This window comes from Anomalospiza imberbis, chromosome 17 (assembly GCF_031753505.1).
Source record: "Anomalospiza imberbis isolate Cuckoo-Finch-1a 21T00152 chromosome 17, ASM3175350v1, whole genome shotgun sequence".
Lineage (NCBI taxonomy): Eukaryota > Metazoa > Chordata > Aves > Passeriformes > Viduidae > Anomalospiza > Anomalospiza imberbis.
In genome coordinates, this window is record NC_089697.1 from 956,994 (window position 1) to 978,347 (window position 21,354).

The 21,354-nt window shown below is 42.9% G+C and overlaps 2 protein-coding genes across 5 annotated transcripts in view; both read left to right on the plus strand.

The window, feature by feature from the left end:
* The window catches only part of ITCH (itchy E3 ubiquitin protein ligase), a 58,359-nt gene extending 47,787 nt beyond the window's left edge, over positions 1-10,572 (plus strand). The window contains exons 17-25 of one of the 3 annotated variants that reach the window (XM_068207431.1): positions 20-179; positions 462-595; positions 2,766-2,906; positions 4,604-4,724; positions 5,690-5,794; positions 6,020-6,116; positions 6,481-6,553; positions 7,203-7,341; positions 8,161-10,572. In XM_068207431.1, the coding sequence (XP_068063532.1) occupies positions 20-179; positions 462-595; positions 2,766-2,906; positions 4,604-4,724; positions 5,690-5,794; positions 6,020-6,116; positions 6,481-6,553; positions 7,203-7,302 (931 nt within the window). In that variant the 3' untranslated portion in view covers positions 7,303-7,341; positions 8,161-10,572. Of the gene's footprint in view, positions 1-19; positions 180-461; positions 596-2,765; positions 2,907-4,070; positions 4,524-4,603; positions 4,725-5,689; positions 5,795-6,019; positions 6,117-6,480; positions 6,554-7,202 lie in introns of those variants that run through there. The other 2 variants (XM_068207430.1, XM_068207432.1) reach the window with 2 other exon arrangements.
* Positions 10,573-11,482: 910 nt separating this feature from the next.
* DYNLRB1 (dynein light chain roadblock-type 1) lies at positions 11,483-19,150 on the plus strand. 2 transcript variants are annotated; one of them, XM_068207434.1, is made up of 5 exons: positions 11,483-11,521; positions 13,235-13,300; positions 16,041-16,116; positions 17,425-17,592; positions 18,658-19,150. In XM_068207434.1, exons 1-5 carry the CDS (start codon positions 11,498-11,500, stop codon positions 18,699-18,701), a joined length of 378 nt encoding a protein of 125 aa, XP_068063535.1. In that variant the 5' UTR covers positions 11,483-11,497; the 3' UTR covers positions 18,702-19,150. The 2 variants fall into 2 exon arrangements, with proteins under 2 accessions (XP_068063535.1, XP_068063534.1); XM_068207433.1 differs by lacking the exons at positions 11,483-11,521; positions 13,235-13,300 and adding an exon at positions 13,311-13,534.
* The last annotated feature ends 2,204 nt before the right edge of the window (positions 19,151-21,354 follow it).

The window sequence follows — 21,354 nt, forward strand, 5'->3', positions numbered from 1 at the left end:
ATTGTTTGTGTAATTTCAGGGAGTGGTTCTTTCTATTGTCACACGAAGTCTTGAACCCCATGTATTGCCTGTTTGAATATGCAGGGAAAGATAACTACTGCTTACAGATAAACCCAGCCTCTTACATCAACCCAGACCACCTGAAATACTTCAGATTCATCGGGAGGTTCATTGCCATGGTAAGTCCTAAGGCAGGAAGCAGGTCTGTCCTGTAGTTTTCCTATAAATAAATACTGTGCCATCAGATGGATAATGAAAAAATCCATTTTTGAGCTGACAGTATCAGGTGTTTTGGCTATAACTCCTGTTGGTATAAGCTTCTTCAGCATATTGGCAGTGATGGTACTCAGGTTGGTTGAATTCTTTGGCTGTCAGATTTCATGGGCACAGAGAATAGAACGTTGTCATATTAAGTACAGAAGCATCCTTTGCATTATTTTGTCTGTTTTTGTGTTCCTCAGGCTTTGTTCCATGGGAAGTTCATTGACACTGGTTTCTCTCTGCCATTCTATAAACGTATCCTAAACAAGGCAGTAGGACTCAAGGATTTAGAATCTGTTGACCCAGAGTTTTACAACTCCCTCATCTGGGTAAAGTGAGTTTGACTTCATTTTGTTCTTGAAATAGCAATACAATGTTTTTTGGTTTTCACTTCTGCCAAGAAGTAGGTGTAAATCTATTACTAACAACCCCACGGAAAGGTATAATCTAATGTTGCAGAGCAATGTGGAATATTTACTGTGACTTTAGATACACAAAGAATGATTTGTTAATGCAGAGCCTTTCTGGTTCATTGAATGCTCCGTGCAGCATCTTGTGTTGTGTTTTTATTGGCTGTTATTAATTCTAGTTAGACATACAGATGTAGCAGTGTTGAACATGGTTACAAATAAAATGGCTTGAGTAAATTTGACTGAGACTTCTCAGATTAAAAGAAATCAGCAAAAACCCATTTAATGTTTCTCTAGTACTGGTTTAGTTAGAAAACAAAATCTTTAGTGCTACAAGAACAAGAAGTTAACAAATGTAGTTTATTATTTACTACCACATAATTCTTCTGTTAGTCACACTTGCAATTTGACTACAAGGTTGGTATTGAAGATTTAATGCTTTAAAGAAGTTCTAGCTGTCCTGGTATTTTTGCCCCAAGCTTAATGATTCCAAACCATTCCTACCTGCAACCTTCCATGTCTGCATGGTCAGGCACCTCTCCGTCCATGCTCTTGTGGAGTCCTCCTCTTCCACTCTTTTGCAAATTCCTCTCCAGAGACTAGCAAGTAAAAAGGATGTGGAGTTTCTAGACCACAGTTATTTTGGATTTATGTATTACAGATATTTTAAGAAATATTTTTTAAAACCCCTTCGATCTAAAGCATTGTAATTTTGTACTGATTTTGTCATAGGAGGATGCCACGTGTTTTCATCCGTGGTTGATGTGCAGCATTTGTTTCAGTAACACAGTTTTTGGTTTTCTTTCAGTTAAAAATGTTAACAAATATATTAGAAGAAAAAGAAAGACAAACTGAGTAAATTTTTTTCTTCAGCTATAATAAAAACAATTTTGCAGAAAAATTAGTCTTTCTTGTGACTAGAGACAAAACATTTCACTTACAAATCACACTAAGAATAGTTTTAAACATGGTTTGAAAACTTCATAGGAGGTGTGAGAATAAATTGGGTTTTGAAATGCAAAACTAAATATATAAGCCAAGATTTTAATCTGTAGTGGTGATTCTTGGAAGGTTCATATTAAATACTGAGGAGCAGAGAAAGCAGCATGAGATGTTTAAGAATTGAGATAGGAATTTTATTTGGTTTTCAGAGTAGTATGTTCTGCACTCCATGGATGTGCTGCTAATGTGCCTTCATTGTAATTCAAAGCAATTTCTCTAGTGATAGAAATCTTGTAGGCTGAAGTGCAGAAAAGGCTTTGCCCCTTTGAAAAATCACTTAAGGATGTGAAAATTGGAGAAAAGGCTTCAGACCTCCAGGGCTGCAGTGTCCTCTTAGTCCAGACCCAAACTTCAGTGTAGCTAAGTCTGCTTTTCTGTAGTGCTGCTGGAGGTACCCTTGAGGAAAGGACTGCACTTCTACAGGGGAGAAGAGCCATGTCTGTCAGGACAGACATAACTTTGTTCCTCACAAAAAAGCAAATTTTATAACTTTGCAGGCAGCATTCCTTGCCACTTGAATCAGAGGGCTGTTTTTCTCATTCCCACAAGTTTGAGGATTTCACAGATTGACTGAGTTTGGAAGGGGACTTGTAGAGGTCATCCGCCAAACCTTGGTGCCCAAACCAAGCTGGAGCTTTCATTTTAGAAGGGATGGATGATGCAATAAAATCAGCCTTTCATCTGAAGCCTTCCGTCCTCATCCAAGGTTTCATGCAGTACCGTATATTTTGGAAAGATGAAGTTCAGAAATGCAGTTGCATCATAGGGCTCGATAAACCATAGCCATGTTTTCAAGACTGGTATTGCTGTGTTATGGGTCAGGATAAATATCTGGATTTTGCACTTGATTTTGGAGGAAAACTATAATCAAAACCTCTGTATATACAGGCAGTTCTTCACTTTCCAAAAGCATAAATCAACATATAAACTTCAGGACTTCTGGCAAGGCCATAATTACTGTGTAAGGAATATTTCCTTATCTTGACTATTTAACTCCACACCTTCTACCTTAAGGTTCTTCATACTCATCTCTTCTGCTGTGTGCAAGTTCTCAACACAATTCTTTAAAACTGTATTTTTTTTTCCTTCCAGAGAGAATGATATTGAAGAATGTGGCTTGGAAATGTTTTTTTCTGTTGATAAAGAAATACTAGGTGAAATCAAAAGCCATGACTTGAAGCCAAATGGCAGCAACATTCTGGTCACAGAAGAAAATAAAGAAGACTACATCAGGTAAGAATAAGTGAAGACTTTAAAATACTGTCATTTTCTTTCTTTACGTTCTAGCAACAAAAGACTGTGTCATCCAAAGCGTTGCTGAAAAATTGCTGATGCTGGCAACAAGTAGCAAGTGTTTGGATCTCATATTTGAAACAGGAATATTGATAGACATAAGTTTCTAAAGTCCACTTTTCCTAAAGATCATGGTTAGAAGAAAGTCCACTTTTTTCCTAGAGTTATCTCAGTTTAGCAGAATACCATGACAAGAATTGTGACTGTCATATATTTAATGAAATGTTACATCTGTTTATTACTGTAATTATATTACTTTATAGCCTGCTGATGTTCTAGCCAGCCATTTCTGGTTCATACGGGGTTTTGAGGGGTTGTTTTTTGTTTGGGTTTTTTTGAGAACATTTTTGGATGTTTTTCTGAAGATTCTTATTTTTCAAGGACACTTCGGAATTGCTATTAGTTTTATATGAACTGGTCTTGTAGGTGTAACAGTGTTTTGAATGATGCCATAGGTTGTATTGTCATAAAGTAAGGATCATATTTGCAGCACCAAAATGTTTTAAAGCAATAGATTAAGAGTGAAGGAGCCTAAGAGTGATTAAGGAATTAACATGTGTACAGGGACCTGCTTTGTCCTGAAATGTCCCCTCCTTCCTCAGTGTGCAGCAGTACAGCAGCTCTGATTTAAGGTGTGAACTTCAACATAAAAGCTTGTAGGATATGCTTGCAAAAAACATAATCGCACATTGCAGGCACAAACTAAACTGAATCACAGAGAATTTTCCTCTTTGCTACAATGTGTTCTGTGAAGGCTTTTTCCATAGGCAGGGGGAGGGAGTTGGGAGTGGGCTGTTTTCATCACATGAGTAATCTGCAGACATTTCAGTGATTCACAAAAGAGGTGGTGTTTGCACCAGAAACATACTGACATTTGGCAGGAGAGAGATTCTGCAGAAAATCATTCTTCTCTAGTTCCTAGGAACCCAGGGAGAGCTCGAATTACAGTTTCATTCAGATTCTTTTGCCTTACTCCCAGTCCTGCTTTAAGTCCCCCAAGTTTCTAGGACTGAAATGAGGAATAGCCACCTCTCCTTTAGACTCCAGCACTCCTGACAGGTTAGGCTTGAATTCAGCATAATATCTGCTTCTCCCTGGGTTCAGGTTCTCCGGGTCTCCTGCCTGCTTTTCACCCTTTTATTAATGGAGAGTGGAGTTTCTGCCACAGAGCAGTTTCATGATTAACAGAAACAAATATGGAACTTTCCAAATGGACATAGTCACTGCTTGGTAAGCTGGCAGTCCTGCTGCTCTTCACCAGTACAACTTGGCTTGTTTTTTAACTTGTCATGGATAACAACTGAGATTTCTGGGGAGAATATCAGACAAAATCTTCAAACACCTTAGGACTGCTGTGCTCTCATTAATGCAATCAGTGAAGAGATGCTGCCTCCTCTTTGAGTCCAAAATACTTCTGTAGCAGAACGGTTGAACACTTAGGGTAATTTAGAGAAAAAATGCAGTCATTTGCACAGAGTAAAGGCTGCTGATAAAATTATATGGTGGTCTATCCCCAGAACTTTCCAGACTTTCCATGTTTTTTTAACTTAGCTTACAGTTCATCTCAAAATAGTTAAAGATGTGGATTTAGGTTAGCATGAGCCATTTAAATGATCGTGGTGTGTCTTCTTTTCCAGGCTAGTAGCAGAATGGAGACTGTCCCGAGGTGTTGAGGAGCAGACAAAGGCTTTCTTTGAAGGCTTCAATGAAATACTGCCACAACAGTATTTGCAGTATTTTGATGCAAAGGAACTGGAGGTAAAGGATTGCTTGGCTATTGCTGGGTCCAGGTCATTACACATAAAATAAACTCCAGTCAGTGCATCTGAAGAACAGAACTCACTGAGGCTAACAACTCCGTTTTATACGGAATATGGGGGAAACTTCATGGAATAGTATTAGACTAATGTGTTTTCCTTAGCTTTCCTTTTTGCGGCCAACTTAGATGTTTCTAAATGCCAAGATTCTGTCAGCAGAAATTTCTTACTTTATTTTTGTGATTCTTTGATTTGCCTGTGTTCAAAGAATGAGTAACTTGACAGAATGAGAGATAAAGCCAGATAGATATGCAATGGATGGTTGCATATAGATTGGGCCAAGTTCTTGGTTTGGGTTTGATCTCTCAAAATTACACTTTCTGAATCATCTGTTCAGTTTGAAAAGTAAAACCATCAAAACAAAACATCCCATCCATAGTGAAGAATTGTATGGCTGGGCAAAGATAAACTGGCTTGAATGTCTACATAGAATCCCAGAATGGTTTAGATTGGAATCTTAAATGATCTTGTTCCAGCCCCCTTTCATGTGCAGCGACACCTTCCACTAGCCCAGGTTGCTCCAAGCCCTGTCCATCCTAGCCTTGGACACTTCCAGGGATCCAGGGGCCACCACAGCTTCTCTGGGCACCCTGTGCCAGGGCCTGCCACCCTCAGAGGGGAGAATTTATTCCTAAAATTGCAAACGATTACTCCATTTTTCACAACAGAGATGCTCTCTAATTTGTGGCCTCTCCAAATACACTTCATGAACCAGTCTTTGAACCATTCATCATCAGTCTTTGTTTATAGAAGTTTGGGATGAAGTTTAAAATTAAAACCAAGTGCACTGTTATTGCAGGTGCTGCTAAGTGGGGGTCCAGTTGTTCTTTTTTGCTGTGTGCGAGGTCACAGAAGGAAAGTGGAAATTTGTGCTCCTCTGCTTATTTCACTTTTTCTGCCCCAAAGGTGCTTCTCTGTGGAATGCAAGAAATTGACCTGAATGACTGGCAGAGACACACCATCTACAGGCACTACACCAGGACCAGCAGGCAGATTGTGTGGTTCTGGCAGGTTTGCAGATTTTGCTTTATTCTCAGACCAGCAGAAGTTAGAGAGCACAGCTCAGTGGACAGTGGTCAGAACACTGAGCTCACCTGCAGAGTGCAGATAGAAACTGTTACTGCTAATCCATCTGTTCCCAACAGCCAATTTACTGTTCATCTGTGGATGGTGATGATGTAAAAGTCTGAAGATTAAATCTATCCCTAAATTTTTTTTTCAATTACTGTTTTTCAGTTTGTGAAAGAAATAGATAATGAGAAGAGGATGAGACTGTTGCAGTTTGTGACTGGAACATGCAGATTACCAGTGGGAGGATTTGCTGACCTCATGGGTATGTATTAATAACCCTTCTAATGCAGGAGATATGTCTAAAAATAACCTAATTATATACTTACAGCATTTTAAATGAGTTTTATATTAAATGCTGTTTTGTAAGCCATGCATATACTTGAGCTATGATGGAAAAAACATGGAAGGAATGTTTACACCTGTTAATTGCACTTTAAAATCACTTCAAATTGATTCATTTCTCCACATGCGTACTTTGATCTAGGCAGAGCTGTAGAGTGAGACAAACGTCCCTCTCCGTGCAAATAATGGAAATCCTGTCTTTATTTAAGCCTTGCATGCTTCAGGTGTGTTACAGTGATAGAAAGGTAGCTGGACTATGCCTTATCTATTGGAATTTGTTACAGGGAGCAATGGACCCCAAAAATTCTGTATTGAAAAAGTTGGAAAGGAAAACTGGTTACCCAGAAGTCATACCTGGTGAGTACATAACAAATCAGAATATTGCTGTTGCTCCAGTTTTGGTGACCACAGACTTCTGTGACATTTTAGTAAATGGCTAATATGCTGAAATGGTTGAGACTCTCTGAAAGCAAACACAAATTACACCAATGAACTATGTTGTTGAATGATAGCTGAACTTCTGAAAAACTCTTGTGGCATGGAATAGATTCCACTGGGAATTCCATGGATTTTGTAATATATTACTGAAAAATTAAAGTCATTACCAGTAGTGTTTAACAAGGCTGGGACTATCCTTTGTTATCACTACACTCCTTAGTAAAATAGCCACCTTCACACACTTCCAGAGAAAAGGTCACTTCTACTCTTTGGGTAGGCAAAATCACACAAATTGAAAATTGTGTGTCTGAATGATGACTCTAATTAACCACCTAGAAGTTGGTTTTCCTCCACCTAGGAAAAGTTAATGAAAACTATCACTGTATGAGCACTTGAATACTAACCTCTGCTCTCAGAAATACATACATTTATATCAGTAGTCAGCTTTTTCCAGGGTATAAATCCCAGTATCCCATCTCCACAGCAATAATTCCAATCACCCATATTCATAATGGATTTTTTGTTCCTACTGAATTCTTCATCAGTACTTAATATTTTTATTTTACAGTTTCAATCGCTTAGACCTTCCACCTTATAAAAATTATGAGCAGTTAAAGGAAAAGCTGTTATTTGCAATTGAAGAAACAGAAGGATTTGGGCAAGAGTAGCTGAAATTTGCACCTTGAAGAATGTGAACCCAACACAATGTATGTGCTTCACTTCTGCTTGTTGCACACTTCCTTGTAAAGTAGACATGACTTGGATTTATTTAACAGTACTAATGTATGTTATCCTGGATGTTATCCACCTTAACTTTGGATTTCTACTGAGCACTTTCAGAAATCAAATGCGCAATCCAATACGGCTACAAGTGACTAATGACCAGAGTAGAGGTTTAATATTGGGTTCTGCTTTGTTTTACCATTCATTAATTAGAATGTGTCCTTAATGACTGACAGATTTTTAACAATAGTTTTGTCTTTCCTTTTTAGTAGCATTTTTGCTACTGATGCACTGGGAAGTTCATTGGTAGCTGCAATGCTGCAGCAGCATCCTGAGCCTCCTAGCAGCAGTGTCAGAGCCAGCCTGGATCCACCTCCGTGCCGTGAGCAACTCCAATCCTTAAGCTCCTTTTTCTAACTCAAGTGTGGCCAGACTGTTTTTCCTTGCCTGGAGTCTGCTCACGCGCCAGCTGGACTGAAGCTGCTCTTAAGGGGATGTCAAACTGTGGCACAAATCCAGGGCATAGCTTTGCTTTGGTTTATCCCACTCCTGCTCCTGTGAGCAAAAGAGACACCTGCCCAAAGTGTTTGGAACACTGCTCTGTGCCCTCTGAAGGGTTCAGAGCTTTTGCTGTGTAACACATTTTAGCTTTGAAATCAATATTAACACTGTGGTACTTCACTTGTTTTGCAAAAGACAAGCCTAGCTGGGATTGCACTGATTCCATTGAGGTTCCTGTTTGCAAGCTGTTGGTCAGCAGTGTTAATGGACATTACCCTTGGTGTTTTTCCTACATGTTGCAGTCAGTTTGCTCCGAAGAGTTCGTTTGGCTCTCAGGAAGAAGCACAAAACAACTGGATTCAGAAAATGATCCTACTCATCATTTCTGTGGATGAACTGATGTGTGAGACTGGCTGAGGCAAGAGGATTAGAAAGTTCAGACACGGATTACAGGTTTTTGGGAAGCTGGAGCATCAGTAAATAGTTCCATAACGTTTGAAACTAAAGATTTTGGGGAGGTTTCTAAGCTAATTCATCCACTTAGCTGCTCACAGCTAGTAACTTTTGTAGCAAGTTCCTGTTGAATTAACATCTATTATTTCCTTTTAGAATCAAGTTAATTCTTTTCTGGTTTACAATAACATTTTGCATTTTACTCCTCCTTTAGACTGAATGCACTTTTTGGGTCTGGTCAGCCCTTTCCCTTCCGCCGAAGGGAGGAAGTCAGACACCAGTGAAATGAGCTGTAGCCACAGTAAGAGACCTGACACTTGAAATAACATGTAGCACATGCTAAAGCAAACCTGCAGCTCAGAGCAGTCACTGGGGCAGGAGCTGCATATAAGACTGTCTCAGATGACAGAGCCGAAACAGGACAGTGGGAAAGTGTAAAACTGAACATTCAGTCTGGAAAACAGCATTTCTTTCCTGCTGTCTTATCCATCTAAACTGCAAGAGGGAAAAACTGATTCAGGCCTAAGAAGAACCAAGACACTACAGGTTTTAACTGACTTCACAAGTGTGTCAGGACTCAGATAAATGCTTTGGGAAGGCAGGAGGGTGGGGCTTGTCAGGCTTAATTGAAGGAGGGCCTGGGGAGAGGTGCTGATGATACAGAAATGCCCCTCATCTAAAGTTCATTGATGGTGAGAATTCACCTTCAGGTGTGACTGGGAGGAGACTTGCCAACTTCCACAACATTTGGATCTATGACAGTATACAGATCATGAGAAAAAAAAGCCTTATATATAAATTTTCTGTTTATATTAATTCTTACAGTGAAATGTAGTTATCTAACATATTTACAAGAGAGATTAAATTAAGCAAGATAATGCAAGGTTAAGCTATGAAAAATAGTCTATGTTCTGCATTATGCTTTCTGATTCGTGTAGGGAACCTAGAACTATTGTTCATGTATAAATATCACCCAAAAGGCTGTCAGCCCTATATTTTTAAAATAAAGAGTAGTTATAATTGAAATAGCCTTAGCCCTAGTTCTATAGGGTTTGGCTGTTAAATATTTTTATGGTTGAAATGTTTAGTTCAGGAAAAACATACCTGCTTGTATATATTTTTGATGTCTAGGATTCCACTTATTCCATTGTTTCTTTAATTTAAATGGCATGTTTATATGTCTTTTCTGCTGTACCAGGATGGGAGAAAGGGGACTGGATATTCCAAGCACCAGATATGATTTAAAAATATTGCAAATAAGGAATTCATTGAGGGGAAAAAATAATCAGTGAAACGTCGGATTTGGCCAAATAGAAAAAGTTTAAAGCAACTTTACACCATTACATTAACAATATTTCTGAAGGCACAAGTTCAGATTCCTTAGGCATTTGACTTGTGAATGCTAACAAATCTGTTAAATTTTTACAGCATGTTGTGTAGAAGTTAAAAGGAATTATACAAGCCACTGGTGCACTTTTCAGTTCTTTCTGGGGAGCTGGTGAAGCAATACAGGGATGAGCCCAGAGCAGCTGCTATCCCAGATAACAGGTATTTGTGGATTGGATTTACAAGTGAGATTTTCAGCAGAGATTAATTAGTCTCCCACTGCTTCAACTGTTTTAGCAACCTGAGCTGCATAAATTCCTAGTATGTCACAAATGTACATTCATATGCAACTGTCAGTTGATCCTAATTACCAAGTACTAAAAGAAATTTTATTTAGAGTTTTCCCTCATGAGAATGACATGAGAAAATGAAATACTGAGAATTAACAAAGCCTTACTGTTACAAGTAGCTCAGGAACTGTTCATTTACTAATGACATGCACAGTAAATACATTCTTTATCTGATCTAGTATGGAAGTTTGGGGTTTTTTAATCCAGTTGCTTGTGTTTAAAAAAAAACCTTTTTATTCTTTTGAGAAAAATAAAAAATTGTTTGGGGGCTTAGGTTTTTTTTGGTTTTTTTTTTTTTCTTAATTTTATTTTACTACATGCTGCACTGGGTTTGTAATCTCAACTCTTGTTATATTGGTATCTCCAGCCCCCTTTTTTGTGGTGTCTTTTAATTTTCTCCAAGAATCACTGTTTGTGTATATGTGCTCTAGTGAACTTGTGTAGAAACTGGGATCAGCAGCACTGGATTGTAAAATACTGTACTGAAGTTCATTGTCGATATTTCCTTGCATTGTAATTTCAAATACTCAGGTAACTGTAACAGTATCTCAGTAAGTCAAATACTTTTATAAAACTACTTAAAGAGCTGGTGGTCTGGTCCTTCTTCCTTATGTGTGACAGAATATCCAAGTGGAAATGAATTGTCTGTGTGCTCCTGGGAGCAAGGGTCAGGCTGCCGGGACTTGTCCTTCCTGTAGGATTCTTCAAGAATAGTTCTTTCCCAAGACCTCGTCCACCCTTGTTGATTGCATTGGATATTGAAGAGGAGATTTTGGACACAATTTGTGGATTTTTAGTGCTTGTGGATGCTGCCCTGAGGAGCCAGTGAGGGCTGTGAGGCTGCTGAGGTCTGAGGGAGATGGGGTGGAGGGAGGTTCTGCAGGAGCCACAGCTGTAACATCTCATTGCAACACTGGTGCAGGGATACCAACAATGAGGAATGACACTACAAGTGGTTAGGATTGGTAGAATGCCACAGAGTGGGGGAAAGCTCCAGTGAGACCAACCAGCCTGGTAGTGTCCCTCTTCCTCCTTGAAGGGGCAGGTGGCTTTTAGATTCTTCCTGTCGTGAGATCCTCTCCTGATGGCCATAAGCTTTCCCAGATAATTGAGATGGGCTTTGCAGTGAGGTTCCAGTTTCCTCAGTGCTCACAGGGATGTCCCGTCAGGTCTTAGGGTCATAGAATACTGGACTTGATGATCTCAAAGGTCTCTTCCAACCTAGTTAATTTTCTCATTCTGTCTCAGGGTCCTGATTCTGTCCAGTTTGGTCAAATGGTCCCTAAAGTGGTGATCCTTCCCTGAGGGGGATATTCCCTGCTGCAGACCTTCCCACTGGGTTCTCCCTCTGCTGACTTTCCCAGGCGTTCCCACAGGCTCGGTTAACTCAATTTTGTCAGGGGCAGCAAATCCCAAGGATGGTTTTCTGTGCCAGGGAAATACATGCAATAACAACTGCCTTTTTCTGCAGCAGGGAGGTTGGTGTGGAGTTGCTTCCTCCAAGCTTTGAATGGAACCACTTAAAAGCATCCTAGTAAGTTGTGTAAACCCAGAATTTGACGGTGATTTGAGCAGCTTTATATGAGTACAGCTACAAGGGTGTTTCACATACACCTGAAGTTTATTGTTAAAAGGCAAAAATTATTCACAATGCAATGTATGATAAATGTACATCTCCATTTGGTGCATCTCCAATGTTGCACCATTTTTTTTCTATTTCCTTTAATGATGAGGGTGCTAATGTCAGCACTACCCCTGGGTGGGAGTGTTGAAGGTTTTGTTCATGGCAGGATGGGAATGGTTGTTTAAACAAACCCATGTTTAGTTGGGTGTCTGATGGCAGCTGTGCACTGCTTATTATTGCCCAAATTATCCACCACATCCTTACTATTGCCCAAATCTTACCATTGCACAGACCAGAAATTAAATCAATCCATGGCACATTGACTTCTTGTAGCCAAGCTGTAAAACTCGCTGCTGCACTGGTAAGAGAGATTAGAATTTAACTGAATTAGGTTGCAGAGCTGTAAATAGCCACTAGAAGACAAAATAGCCATATCTCTTGGATCCTAAAGAAGGATTTTTTTTCTGATCTCTGGCAATGCCTGATCCAATTTTGATTCTCAGCCCTGTCAGCCCAGCAGTGCACAAATGACAGGGCTCATTGGAGAAATCTTGTTTTCCCTAAGGAGAATGCAGACTCTGACAGATTGGAGAGGCCAGTGAGCTTACCTGCTCTGTCAAATCCTGGCTTTAAGAAGGGGAAAAAAAAATCTAAAAACACTTTATGAGGACATGTTTTACATTTCACCCAATACCAGCTCTCTGTGACTGCTCTGGGAGCTCAGTGTGAGCCCAGTGTCTGTTTGCTGATTCCAGGGTTGTGGTCCCAAAAGAAGGAGCATTCAAACTGATAGGGAGTAGGTTTAGATTGGATATTGGTAAGAAATTCTTCCCTGTAAGTGTCGTGGGGCTTTGGCACAAATTGCCCAAAGAACCTATGGCTGACCCTGGATCCCTGGAAGTGTCCAAGGCCAGCTTGGATGGGGCTTGGAGCAACCAGGAATAGTAGGTGTCCCTGCCTCCGGTGGGAGGGGCATGAGATGGCCTTTAAAGGTCCATTTGGACCATTCTGGGACTCTGTTTCCCTTCTAGCAGAGCCTGAGGTCAGAGGGAAAAGTCCCAACTGTTGCTGTTGCATGTGTAGAACAGAGCTGGGGTTATGGGGATGCAGTTCTTGGATGTGTTATTTTGTTTTGCCATCAGACTGTGGGTCATCCCCAGTCCTTCCCCCAAGGGAGCTGAGAGCTCTCCCTTTCTCACTGGCAGGGGCAGCACTCACCTTTACCCTCAGGACACGATCCCCGGAGCTGTGGCAGGGAAGTCCCAGGGCTTTAGAGTGCACCATGCCCTGGAGTGGCTCTGCCTCTCTTCCGGGGGTGCTCCAGCAGCAGCTGAGGGGTTGCGGCCATAACGGGGGAAAAGAACTCCCTACACCCGTTATCATGGAATCACAATGGTTTGGGTGGGAAGTGACTTTTAAAAGCCATCTCATTTCACAGCCTGCCCTGGGCAGGGACACCTTCCACTAGCCCAGGTTGCTCCAAGCCCTGTCCAACCCCGCCCTGGACACTTCCAGGGATCCAGGGGCAGCCACAGCTTCTCTGGGCACCCTGTGCCAGGGCCTCACCATCCTCACAGGGAAGGATTTCTTCCTAATCTCTAATCTAGACCTCCTCTCTTTCAGTGTGAACCAATCCCCCCTCGTCCTGTCACTCCAGGCTCTTGTAAACAGACTCGTCCCGCCTTTCCTGTAAGTCCCTTTCAGGTACTGGAAGGATGGGGTTTCACGCTGATGTCCCTAAAGCGCGATCAGAGACCCACGGCGTTCCCGGGAGCGGCCTCGGGAGCTTGGGGCAAGCTTGTGCAGGTTCCGAGGGGTCTGAGGGTTCGGGGCGGTGGCTCCGGTGCGGTCCCGCCCCGCGCTCCAAGCGCTTCCGGGGCAGCGCCGGGGCCGAGACGGGGCGGAGGCGGCGGCTCGATCATGGTGGGTGAGGCCGGTCCGGAGGCCGGGCGGGGCCCCGGTGCCGCCCTCGGGGGTCTCTGTGCCTCCTCGGCCCTCGGGGGCTCCTGCGGCGGGGCCGGTGCCGGCTCCCCTCAGGCCCGGGCGCTGCCCCGCGGGCGGGGCCCGGGTAAAGGCGAGACCCCGCTGCGGACTGCGGGGGCTGGGAGTGCCCGGCCCGGTTCGGTTCGTGTTGGGTTGTGTGTCGGGTCCTGTGTCAGGCCCCGGGGCGGGCCCGGCGGCCCCGCCCGTCCCCCCCAGCACCGGGCCGGGAGCGCTGCGGGTCCCGGCGCTGGCTCCGAGGGGCTTCACTGGCTCTGCCCGGCCCTGAGTCACTGCGGGGAGAGGCCGAGCCTCCACCCGGTCCAGCATAGCCCTGTGCCGGGGGAACGCTCACAGCGAAACCTGCATTTCCTACGGCTGCCAGGGCACATCCCTAAAGCTGGAAGCAGTCAGGAAAAAGAGAGTGGTTTGGGGTGCTTAATAACCGGGGCTGCATTTGTTCTGTTCTGATTGTATTGAAGGCTTCTCCGTGCTCAGATGTGTTGCTGCCTACTGCATGTTGATGAAACTGGGGATCAAATGTATGTCAAAATTTGTAAAGAAATAGATGCTGACCACAGTTGCAGAGAGAAAATTGAAATTATCTAATAAGATGTATTTTTTTAGGCAAACCTAGGAGTTCAGTTATTCCACATGAAAACAGGAAGATAAAGGCTGCTGTTTTACATATAGCAAAGGGTATTTAGCAGCAAAATGCTGTTGAGGGAGTGTTTGTTCTCCTTTTCTAGAGTGCATCTCTCCTCCTCCATGTGCTATCTCTTGTAGTTATTCACCCCTTCATTAAAATGGGGTTTGTGTGTTTCATGAATTAAATACGTAATTTTGTTCTCAGTACTATTTTTGTTGGTCTGGTGAGCTGCATTGGCTTGTGGAGGTGCTGGTCAAGCCCCAGAGTAGGAATAGGAGGAGCAGGACCTTCCCACATCAGCAGCAGTGAACTGTCAGAGCAGATCACCCACCTGTGAGTTAGATCTGCTGAAGGTGTTAAGAAGAAATTAAGAACTGGTATCCTTCTTTTTGGATGCTGCTTTGCATCTGAAAAGGTTTGCTAAGGTCCTGTGAAGGAAAGTATTTAATCAGGACTTAAATAGTGCTAGTAAGAAGGCAGGAAATCAGATCTTAATTTCTTAATAGATTTAACATTTTGCCACTATATTTTCCCAGCATTTGTACACCCTTTCATTTGTTCTTTGTTTAATTTCCCTTGTGTTCCATTTGCGAACAGTCCAGCATGCAAAAATAATCAAGAGTTTTGTTGAAAATACTTGAATTTTTCTGTGCTGGATCACACAGAAAAACTTCTGCTTCATAAAGACCAGCTCGGGGTTCTCATCTCTTGTGAGCCACTGGCTGTGTTACCAACAGCACCCTGAGGGAAGTGCTGGCGGTGCTGGGGCTGAGCTGGTGTTGTGTTGTGCTGTGTTGTGTTTGTTGTTGGACAAGGTCTCTTCCCAGGGAACAGGGCGTGTGACATCTTTGTGCCAGTTTGCTGTGGGAGGAAGTGGAGAGGGTTGTTCAGGGTGTCCAGGGAACACAGCCTTGGAACACAGAAATGCCCCTTGTAGGTCTCACCTGTCCTGGTTTGGGTGATTCCGGTCTCCCTTCCTAAACCATTTATGGGGGACTCTGCCTTGCAGGATCTGAAAGATGCTGCTTGTTTCTGTTTCCTTTGATGGGAATAAAAAATGCCAAATACTCATCCAGCTGTGGCAATCATCTCAGGTGCAAGGGTTTTCCACCCTACTACAGATGCCATAGTTATATTTAGATGGGTGTCTTGTAGCAGGAAAGTTGTGCAGAAGGTACTGAAACCTCCTTTGATGGGTTTTATAGAGCAGACGAAGGACTATTGCCTTGGCCTACGTTTACCTTTTTCCTTTTTTTAAGTTGTAAATTACTGGCAGTGGTTACAGCCTTGCAGCCATCCCAGCACAAATCAGATTTACAAACAGTGTTCATTCATTGTTTTCCCCCTCACTTCTCTTATTTGTAATTGCTTTTGGCGTTCATTTGCTAAAAGGGAAGGTCATCTTGCACCTACAATTTATCTTTTTCTTACTTTTTTTCATAAATCCCATGCCCATTTTCAAAGATTGTTTTTGTTTGACACCTAAATTGTAGCAGTCTGACTGCAGCTTCCAGCTGCAAGCCTTCAGCAGGAGGCTTGGAGAGGAGGAGAGAGGGGAGTTCCAGGATGATAATCACAAATGAGTGAAGAAGACAGGCAGATGGAAAATAACTGGAAAGGTCATGCAGAAAAGGTGGCACCAAAGTACAGACACTTGGCTGTATAAACCAGTGTAGGCAGTGGCTTTTTAATCATCCCTGTGCAGCTTTGTGTTCAGCCATGTTATCCCAAAGCTTTGGTGGGAGGCAAAGAGCAGCTGTAACCCTGTAACCCTGTATTGATTTGTACTTTGTCTTGCAGGCTGAGGTGGAGGAAACACTGAAGCGAATCCAGAGCCAGAAGGGAGTGCAGGGAATCATCGTGGTTAATTCGGAAGGTGCTGTGTCAGCCTCACTTTTCTGACCTATCACTTAGTCCAACCATCCGCTTTGAGGGCTGCTGCTTGTACTACTTGCACTTAGCTTAGAGTCTGGCTTTGGGAGAGGTTTTCCTGCAGCCCAAGGAGACAGACAGTAGTCAGGCTACAAAAGAAAATTGGTTTCCAATTTCTGGAAGCTCACATTATTATTTCAGGAAATAAATTAAAATAATTTGCACAAGCATTGAAATAGTTATATGGCAGTGTTTGAAACTGGATCTGTGAAAACTTTCCTCAGTAGCACTGAGGCTCTCACAAGATGGAAATCTTGCTGCTGGGCCTGTCCAGAACACTGCTGGCCTGGCTGACTCCAGTTCTTTAGCACTGTCTTGTGCTTGTGGTCTCATGGAACTCATCAGCAAGTTGTCTCTTTTTGAAGTTTCTGAAGAGTTCAGCAGACCAACTTCTTCAGAGGACTCTCAATATACTGTGAGCAGAAAATTGAATGTTTCCTAGAAGTAATCCTTAGAACAGTTGACAGTAGCTACATGTGAATATACTGAGGATCAGATCATGCAGCTTGGCTCCTGCTCGCTGCTTTTCTATGATGGTTGAGTGGTTTGTGCTCTCTGTGCTGCAGCTGCAGTTACTGGAACACACACCTGGTTCTGCCCTGCAGAAATTGGTACTTGGCCACTGTGTTCTGATCCAGGAGCTGGGGTTTGACTGGCTTTTGGTGGGAGAACACATCTAATGAGTGGCTGAAGTGTAAGGGAGCTCTGTAAAGCTCTGGCTGAACAGTGTGTCTGCCCTCCAGGCTGCTTATCACTGAACCAGGGCCCTCCCAGGACTGCACCTCCTCTTAGGGCTGAATGTTGGAGCTTCAGCCTTGGAGCTGTGTGATGCAGCAGCTGATGTCCTCCATAATCACTGATCCCAGCCTGGTGTAGCTCAATATCATTTAACTGGTGTTGGGGATCCTTTCTGAAGTAAAATAAGTGTCCCCGGTCAGGAGAAAAACCTGCAACATTGGTATTTCTTCTCTCCTCTACAGATGAGTATTTTTGTTTAATTTATTTCTATTTCTAACTCTCAAAATGAAAAAGTAAAGCACTGGTGCTACTAGAGGTAAACAGTTCTCACCTACACCTGTGGTCCCATATCTCAGCTTTTTTGTATCTTGTTTTTCTTCATGTTTTCCTCTTGCCTTCAAAGAGAACACTCCTAACCCCTGGTGGGGTGGCAACCAGGGTTGGACCTGGTGATGCTGAGTGCAGGGTTGGTTCTGGAGGTTTGTCACTGAGCCTTGCTGTCCCTCTCCTGCAGGTATTCCCATCAAGAGCACCATAGACAACTCCACCACCATTCAGTACGCCGGCCTCATGCACAGCTTCATCATGAAGGCCAGGAGCACCGTGCGGGACATCGATCCCCAGAACGACCTCACGTTCCTGCGGATCCGCTCCAAGAAAAACGAAATCATGGTCGCTCCAGGTAGGAGAGAGCAGGGCAAAAGCAGGAATCTGGGAATCCAGCAGGATTGTTTTGACTTGAGACTGACACTGTCAGCCTGGAAGGAGTCTGCCTGCTGCTTGTGTTCGCATTGGATAATCCCTTCTCTCCAAGAAGCTGTTCTACTTTCTGGAGAGCTGAAAGCTTTATCATTGACCTAAGTTTGCTTTGTCATGTTTGCATGTGGCAAATCCCTTCCCTCATTTTGTGTAGATCAAAGTAGAAAGTATTAGATAATGCTTGAGAGGGTGCTGCACCCTCTCATGCTTTGTTTTTCAGTATAAAACCCTAGGATTTGGAAAGAAATACATTCTGGGAGCAATTTCCATTCAGAACTGTGGTCTGAGTGATAAAACAAGGCAATCCTGACTTTCCAGTTCTGGGAAAAGTATTAGAGCACACTGTAGCTGTAATCATGAGTCATGGTATACAGCAGCAGCAACCTTCTTTTCAGGAAACATCCTCAGTATTTTGTTGAATTCCAGTCTGGGAAGCAGTGAGATGAGTGCAGGTCACTCATGTGGTGGGAATTCAGCCTTGTCCCTGCGTGCTCCCTGCTGGGATGGGGCTAGTGGAGAGGCCAAGAAGGGAGTGGCAGTTCCCCGTGGCAGACATGGGTCAGGGCAAATCTTACCACAGGTTCTGGTTCATGCTGAGGCAGCCTCAGATTTCCATAGGAAGGATGGAAAGAGGAATAAGCATTGCTCCAGAAAAAAAGCTGCGGCCCCCAGTGTACCTGTGAGAGAAGGGGCAGTGGCCACCTTACACCAGTGTGGCACGTGATAGTTACTGTAGTTTCCTGGTATAAACTGGGTTAAATTCAGCTGCCTTGGGAACATGCAGTTTCTGAAGCTGAGAGTTTTTCTCAGTAAAACAGATAAAATAAATTATCTGACACTTGGAGCTATTTTGCTCATTGAGAATGAATGTGGGGGATCTGGAGTTCCCACAGCGCATCAGAGAGATGTGAAAATGCTGGAACTTACTGTTTCTGTGAACAAATGCCAGCAGTGAAAGAATAATTTTCTTTTTTTTTTTCCTCTCCAGATAAAGACTATTTCCTGATTGTCATCCAGAATCCAACTGAATGATTACACTGACTCACTCTGGTTTTTCCCTTTGCCTGTTTTGTTTTCCCTGTTTTATTTTTTATTTAATGGTAAAGGGTAGAGCATTAGTGTTAACTGTGCTGTGACTCTTCAGTAAGGTTTGGGAAAAATAAAGCAGGTGGTTTTGTTGTCTACAAACAGAAAAAATGTTGCTTTTTGTATCACAAGTCATTTTGAGTGGGAGCTGGTGAGTTGGAATTGGGCAGTAAAAATTCTTTTAACAGCTAAGATAATAAAATAAAATTCTAATAATAACAAAAAAATAATATTCTTTGTATTCTTCTGTGCTTCTTTCACCACTGAACTCTGCTTTTACACTCTTGGTTTTGAATGGCTGTAAATATGACTGCCTGTCCTCTAGTTGTGTCTTACTCTGTTGGTTTTAGTTCAAAAAAGTCTGGCCATAAGAAATAAAAAAGCATCACCAGTAACTGGTTTTGTCTTGAGTGTTTTTCTTCTGAAGATTTTAAGTTTTCTCATGATTGATTGAGCTTTTCTTCAAAAACCAGAATCTTCCTAGGACTGTTTTTTTTTTTTTTGTCTGTTGCTTTCTCTGAACAATGCACTCACAATTGGCTCTTGTGTTGTAGTGTTTTCCTGCCACTTTCTCTCTGCTCCAGACAGAATTTTCATGGCTAAGGAAGGCCATTGAGGCCACCCATGGGAGATCTCACACTTTCTCAGCTCAGTAGCCAGTTTGATCTGCTGTTTTCCTTTAGTATTTTTTAATTGATGCCATTAAAGATAAAAAAACCCCCACATGGTTACTTCAAAATGTTCAAGGGGTTATTTTGGTGGAGTTTTTCTTCAGAAAAAAAAAAATAACAGGGCTGGAGAAGTGCTATGGTAAGTGCAGCTGTGGAGATTTTGGTAAAAATGTTGGTGTTGAGTTGGACACTTGTGGCTTTCAGAGCCCCGCGAAGGGTGGGTGTGTGGGGACTCAAACAGCCAAGGTACCTTGCATGTTCAGAGTTTTCTCTGTGCATTTTCAGACCTGGACATGAATTTTTGGACTGTGTATAATCTTCTAGGTGGTGGCCATGACCCTGAAGGTCAGAAATGCCTGTTGGGGTTTGTAGCCCTGTAGCATCAGTGCTTTGGTTGTCCCAGCTGCCCCTGTGACTCAGTGTTGGTTGTTGCTGTTCATGAGCTGATTCTCCCTCCTGCATTCTTTTGGACACTTCCTTAAGGATAGCTGTCCTACCAGTAGCTTTGTGTCACAGTAGCTTGGGACAGAGAGTGTTGAGTGTTGGTTTTACTTAAAACAGGCTGTAGTAAATAACCTATTGCAAAACAAAAGATCATGGCCCTTTTCTGTTGTGTCCAGATCATAAACTTGCAGTGAAATGACTGAACTCCTGCTATGTGCTGGTTGGTTGGAGGGTTGGGGGTTGGTTTGGGGTTTTTTTCTCAGGGATTGAGAGCAGCCTGGCATGAAATATACTTGGGAATTTGAATGAAAGGCTCTTAAGCAGGGTTTGTAGTCAAGGAGTTTGTCAGATCCATCTGGGCAGGACCTTACTTAGGCCATGTAGTGCCACCTTTACACCAGCACCCAAAATTAATTCAGATTTATTTTTTAAAACTGGCAAGAGGTGAAGGAAGAACAACAACTTCCATTTACTTAATATGGAACAAAGTAACTAAACTAAATAGTAACTAAACTAATAAACTAAACTGAAGTTTATTTGGATCAGGACCATTAGAGGGTCACAGAGCTGTCAGCAATTTCAATGTATGAAAGTTAGGGGAGGGTTTCATTTTCCTATGTTATCATAAACAGGGTCAAAAAAAAAGGATGGATGGAGCTCAGTTTCTGGTCCTGTGCTTCGTGAGTCTGGGCCTGGTTATCTGTATGGTAAAACTACTGCCAAACTGAGGAAGAGTAGAAAAATGAGCATTACTAGTCCTTTTTCCTAGCCAGGATCACAGGAAGCCTGAGCAGCCTATGCCACCTGCAGCTTGGAGTTGCTCTGTGCTAGGGCTGGAGACTGGCCTGGTTTGCTGTCTTGGAAAAGTCAGTTCTGGTTTTGGTGGATCCCTGTTGGAGGCTGAGGAAACATCCTGCTGGTAAAACAAACCCTGATGGATTTACAAGGTAATGAAAGGGAGTTTGGGGCATGGCTCTGGGCTGGGAAGGGCAGCACTTAAGACCCAAGGATGTGTTGCCTCTGTGCTGAGATAAGGTTCTGACAGAGGAGTGGAGGTAACACTGTAAAAGCTGAGCTTGTAGACACCTTTTGTGGATTTGTGTTGGCTCCAGAGCCCTCCCAAGTAACTCCTCCCCTGCCTAAGGTGGCTGATGACAGTGTCCTTCACATATAGGACATGGAGAAGCTGTGGCTGCCCCATCCCTGGCAGTGTCCAAAGCCAGGTTGGACAGGGCTTGGAGCAACCTGGGATAGTGGAAGGTGTGGGCAGGGGTGGGACTGGATGAGACTTAAGGTCCCTTCCAACACAAACCAGTCTGTGATTTATGTTTGATCTTGTCTTAGCTACTTCTCTAGAGGACAAAGGCAAAGAATTCACACCAAGAGAGGCTGGGCTAAAGTGAGCAGAGCTACAGCAGCTCCTGGGACCCACCAGCTGCAAGAGAAGCAGAAGTAGCTGGGGGTGCAGGGGCAGGAGCTTGGAC

Excerpts from the sequence above, each read along its gene's own strand:
- DYNLRB1 (XM_068207433.1), top strand. The coding sequence starts at position 13,343 with ATGTCCCTAAAGCGCGATCAGAGACCCACGGCGTTCCCGGGAGCGGCC. Across the intron at positions 13,535-16,040 it reads GAGGCGGCGGCTCGATCATG|GCTGAGGTGGAGGAAACACT; the intron begins GTGGGTGAGGCC and ends TTTGTCTTGCAG. Across the intron at positions 16,117-17,424 it reads CATCGTGGTTAATTCGGAAG|GTATTCCCATCAAGAGCACC; the intron begins GTGCTGTGTCAG and ends CCTCTCCTGCAG.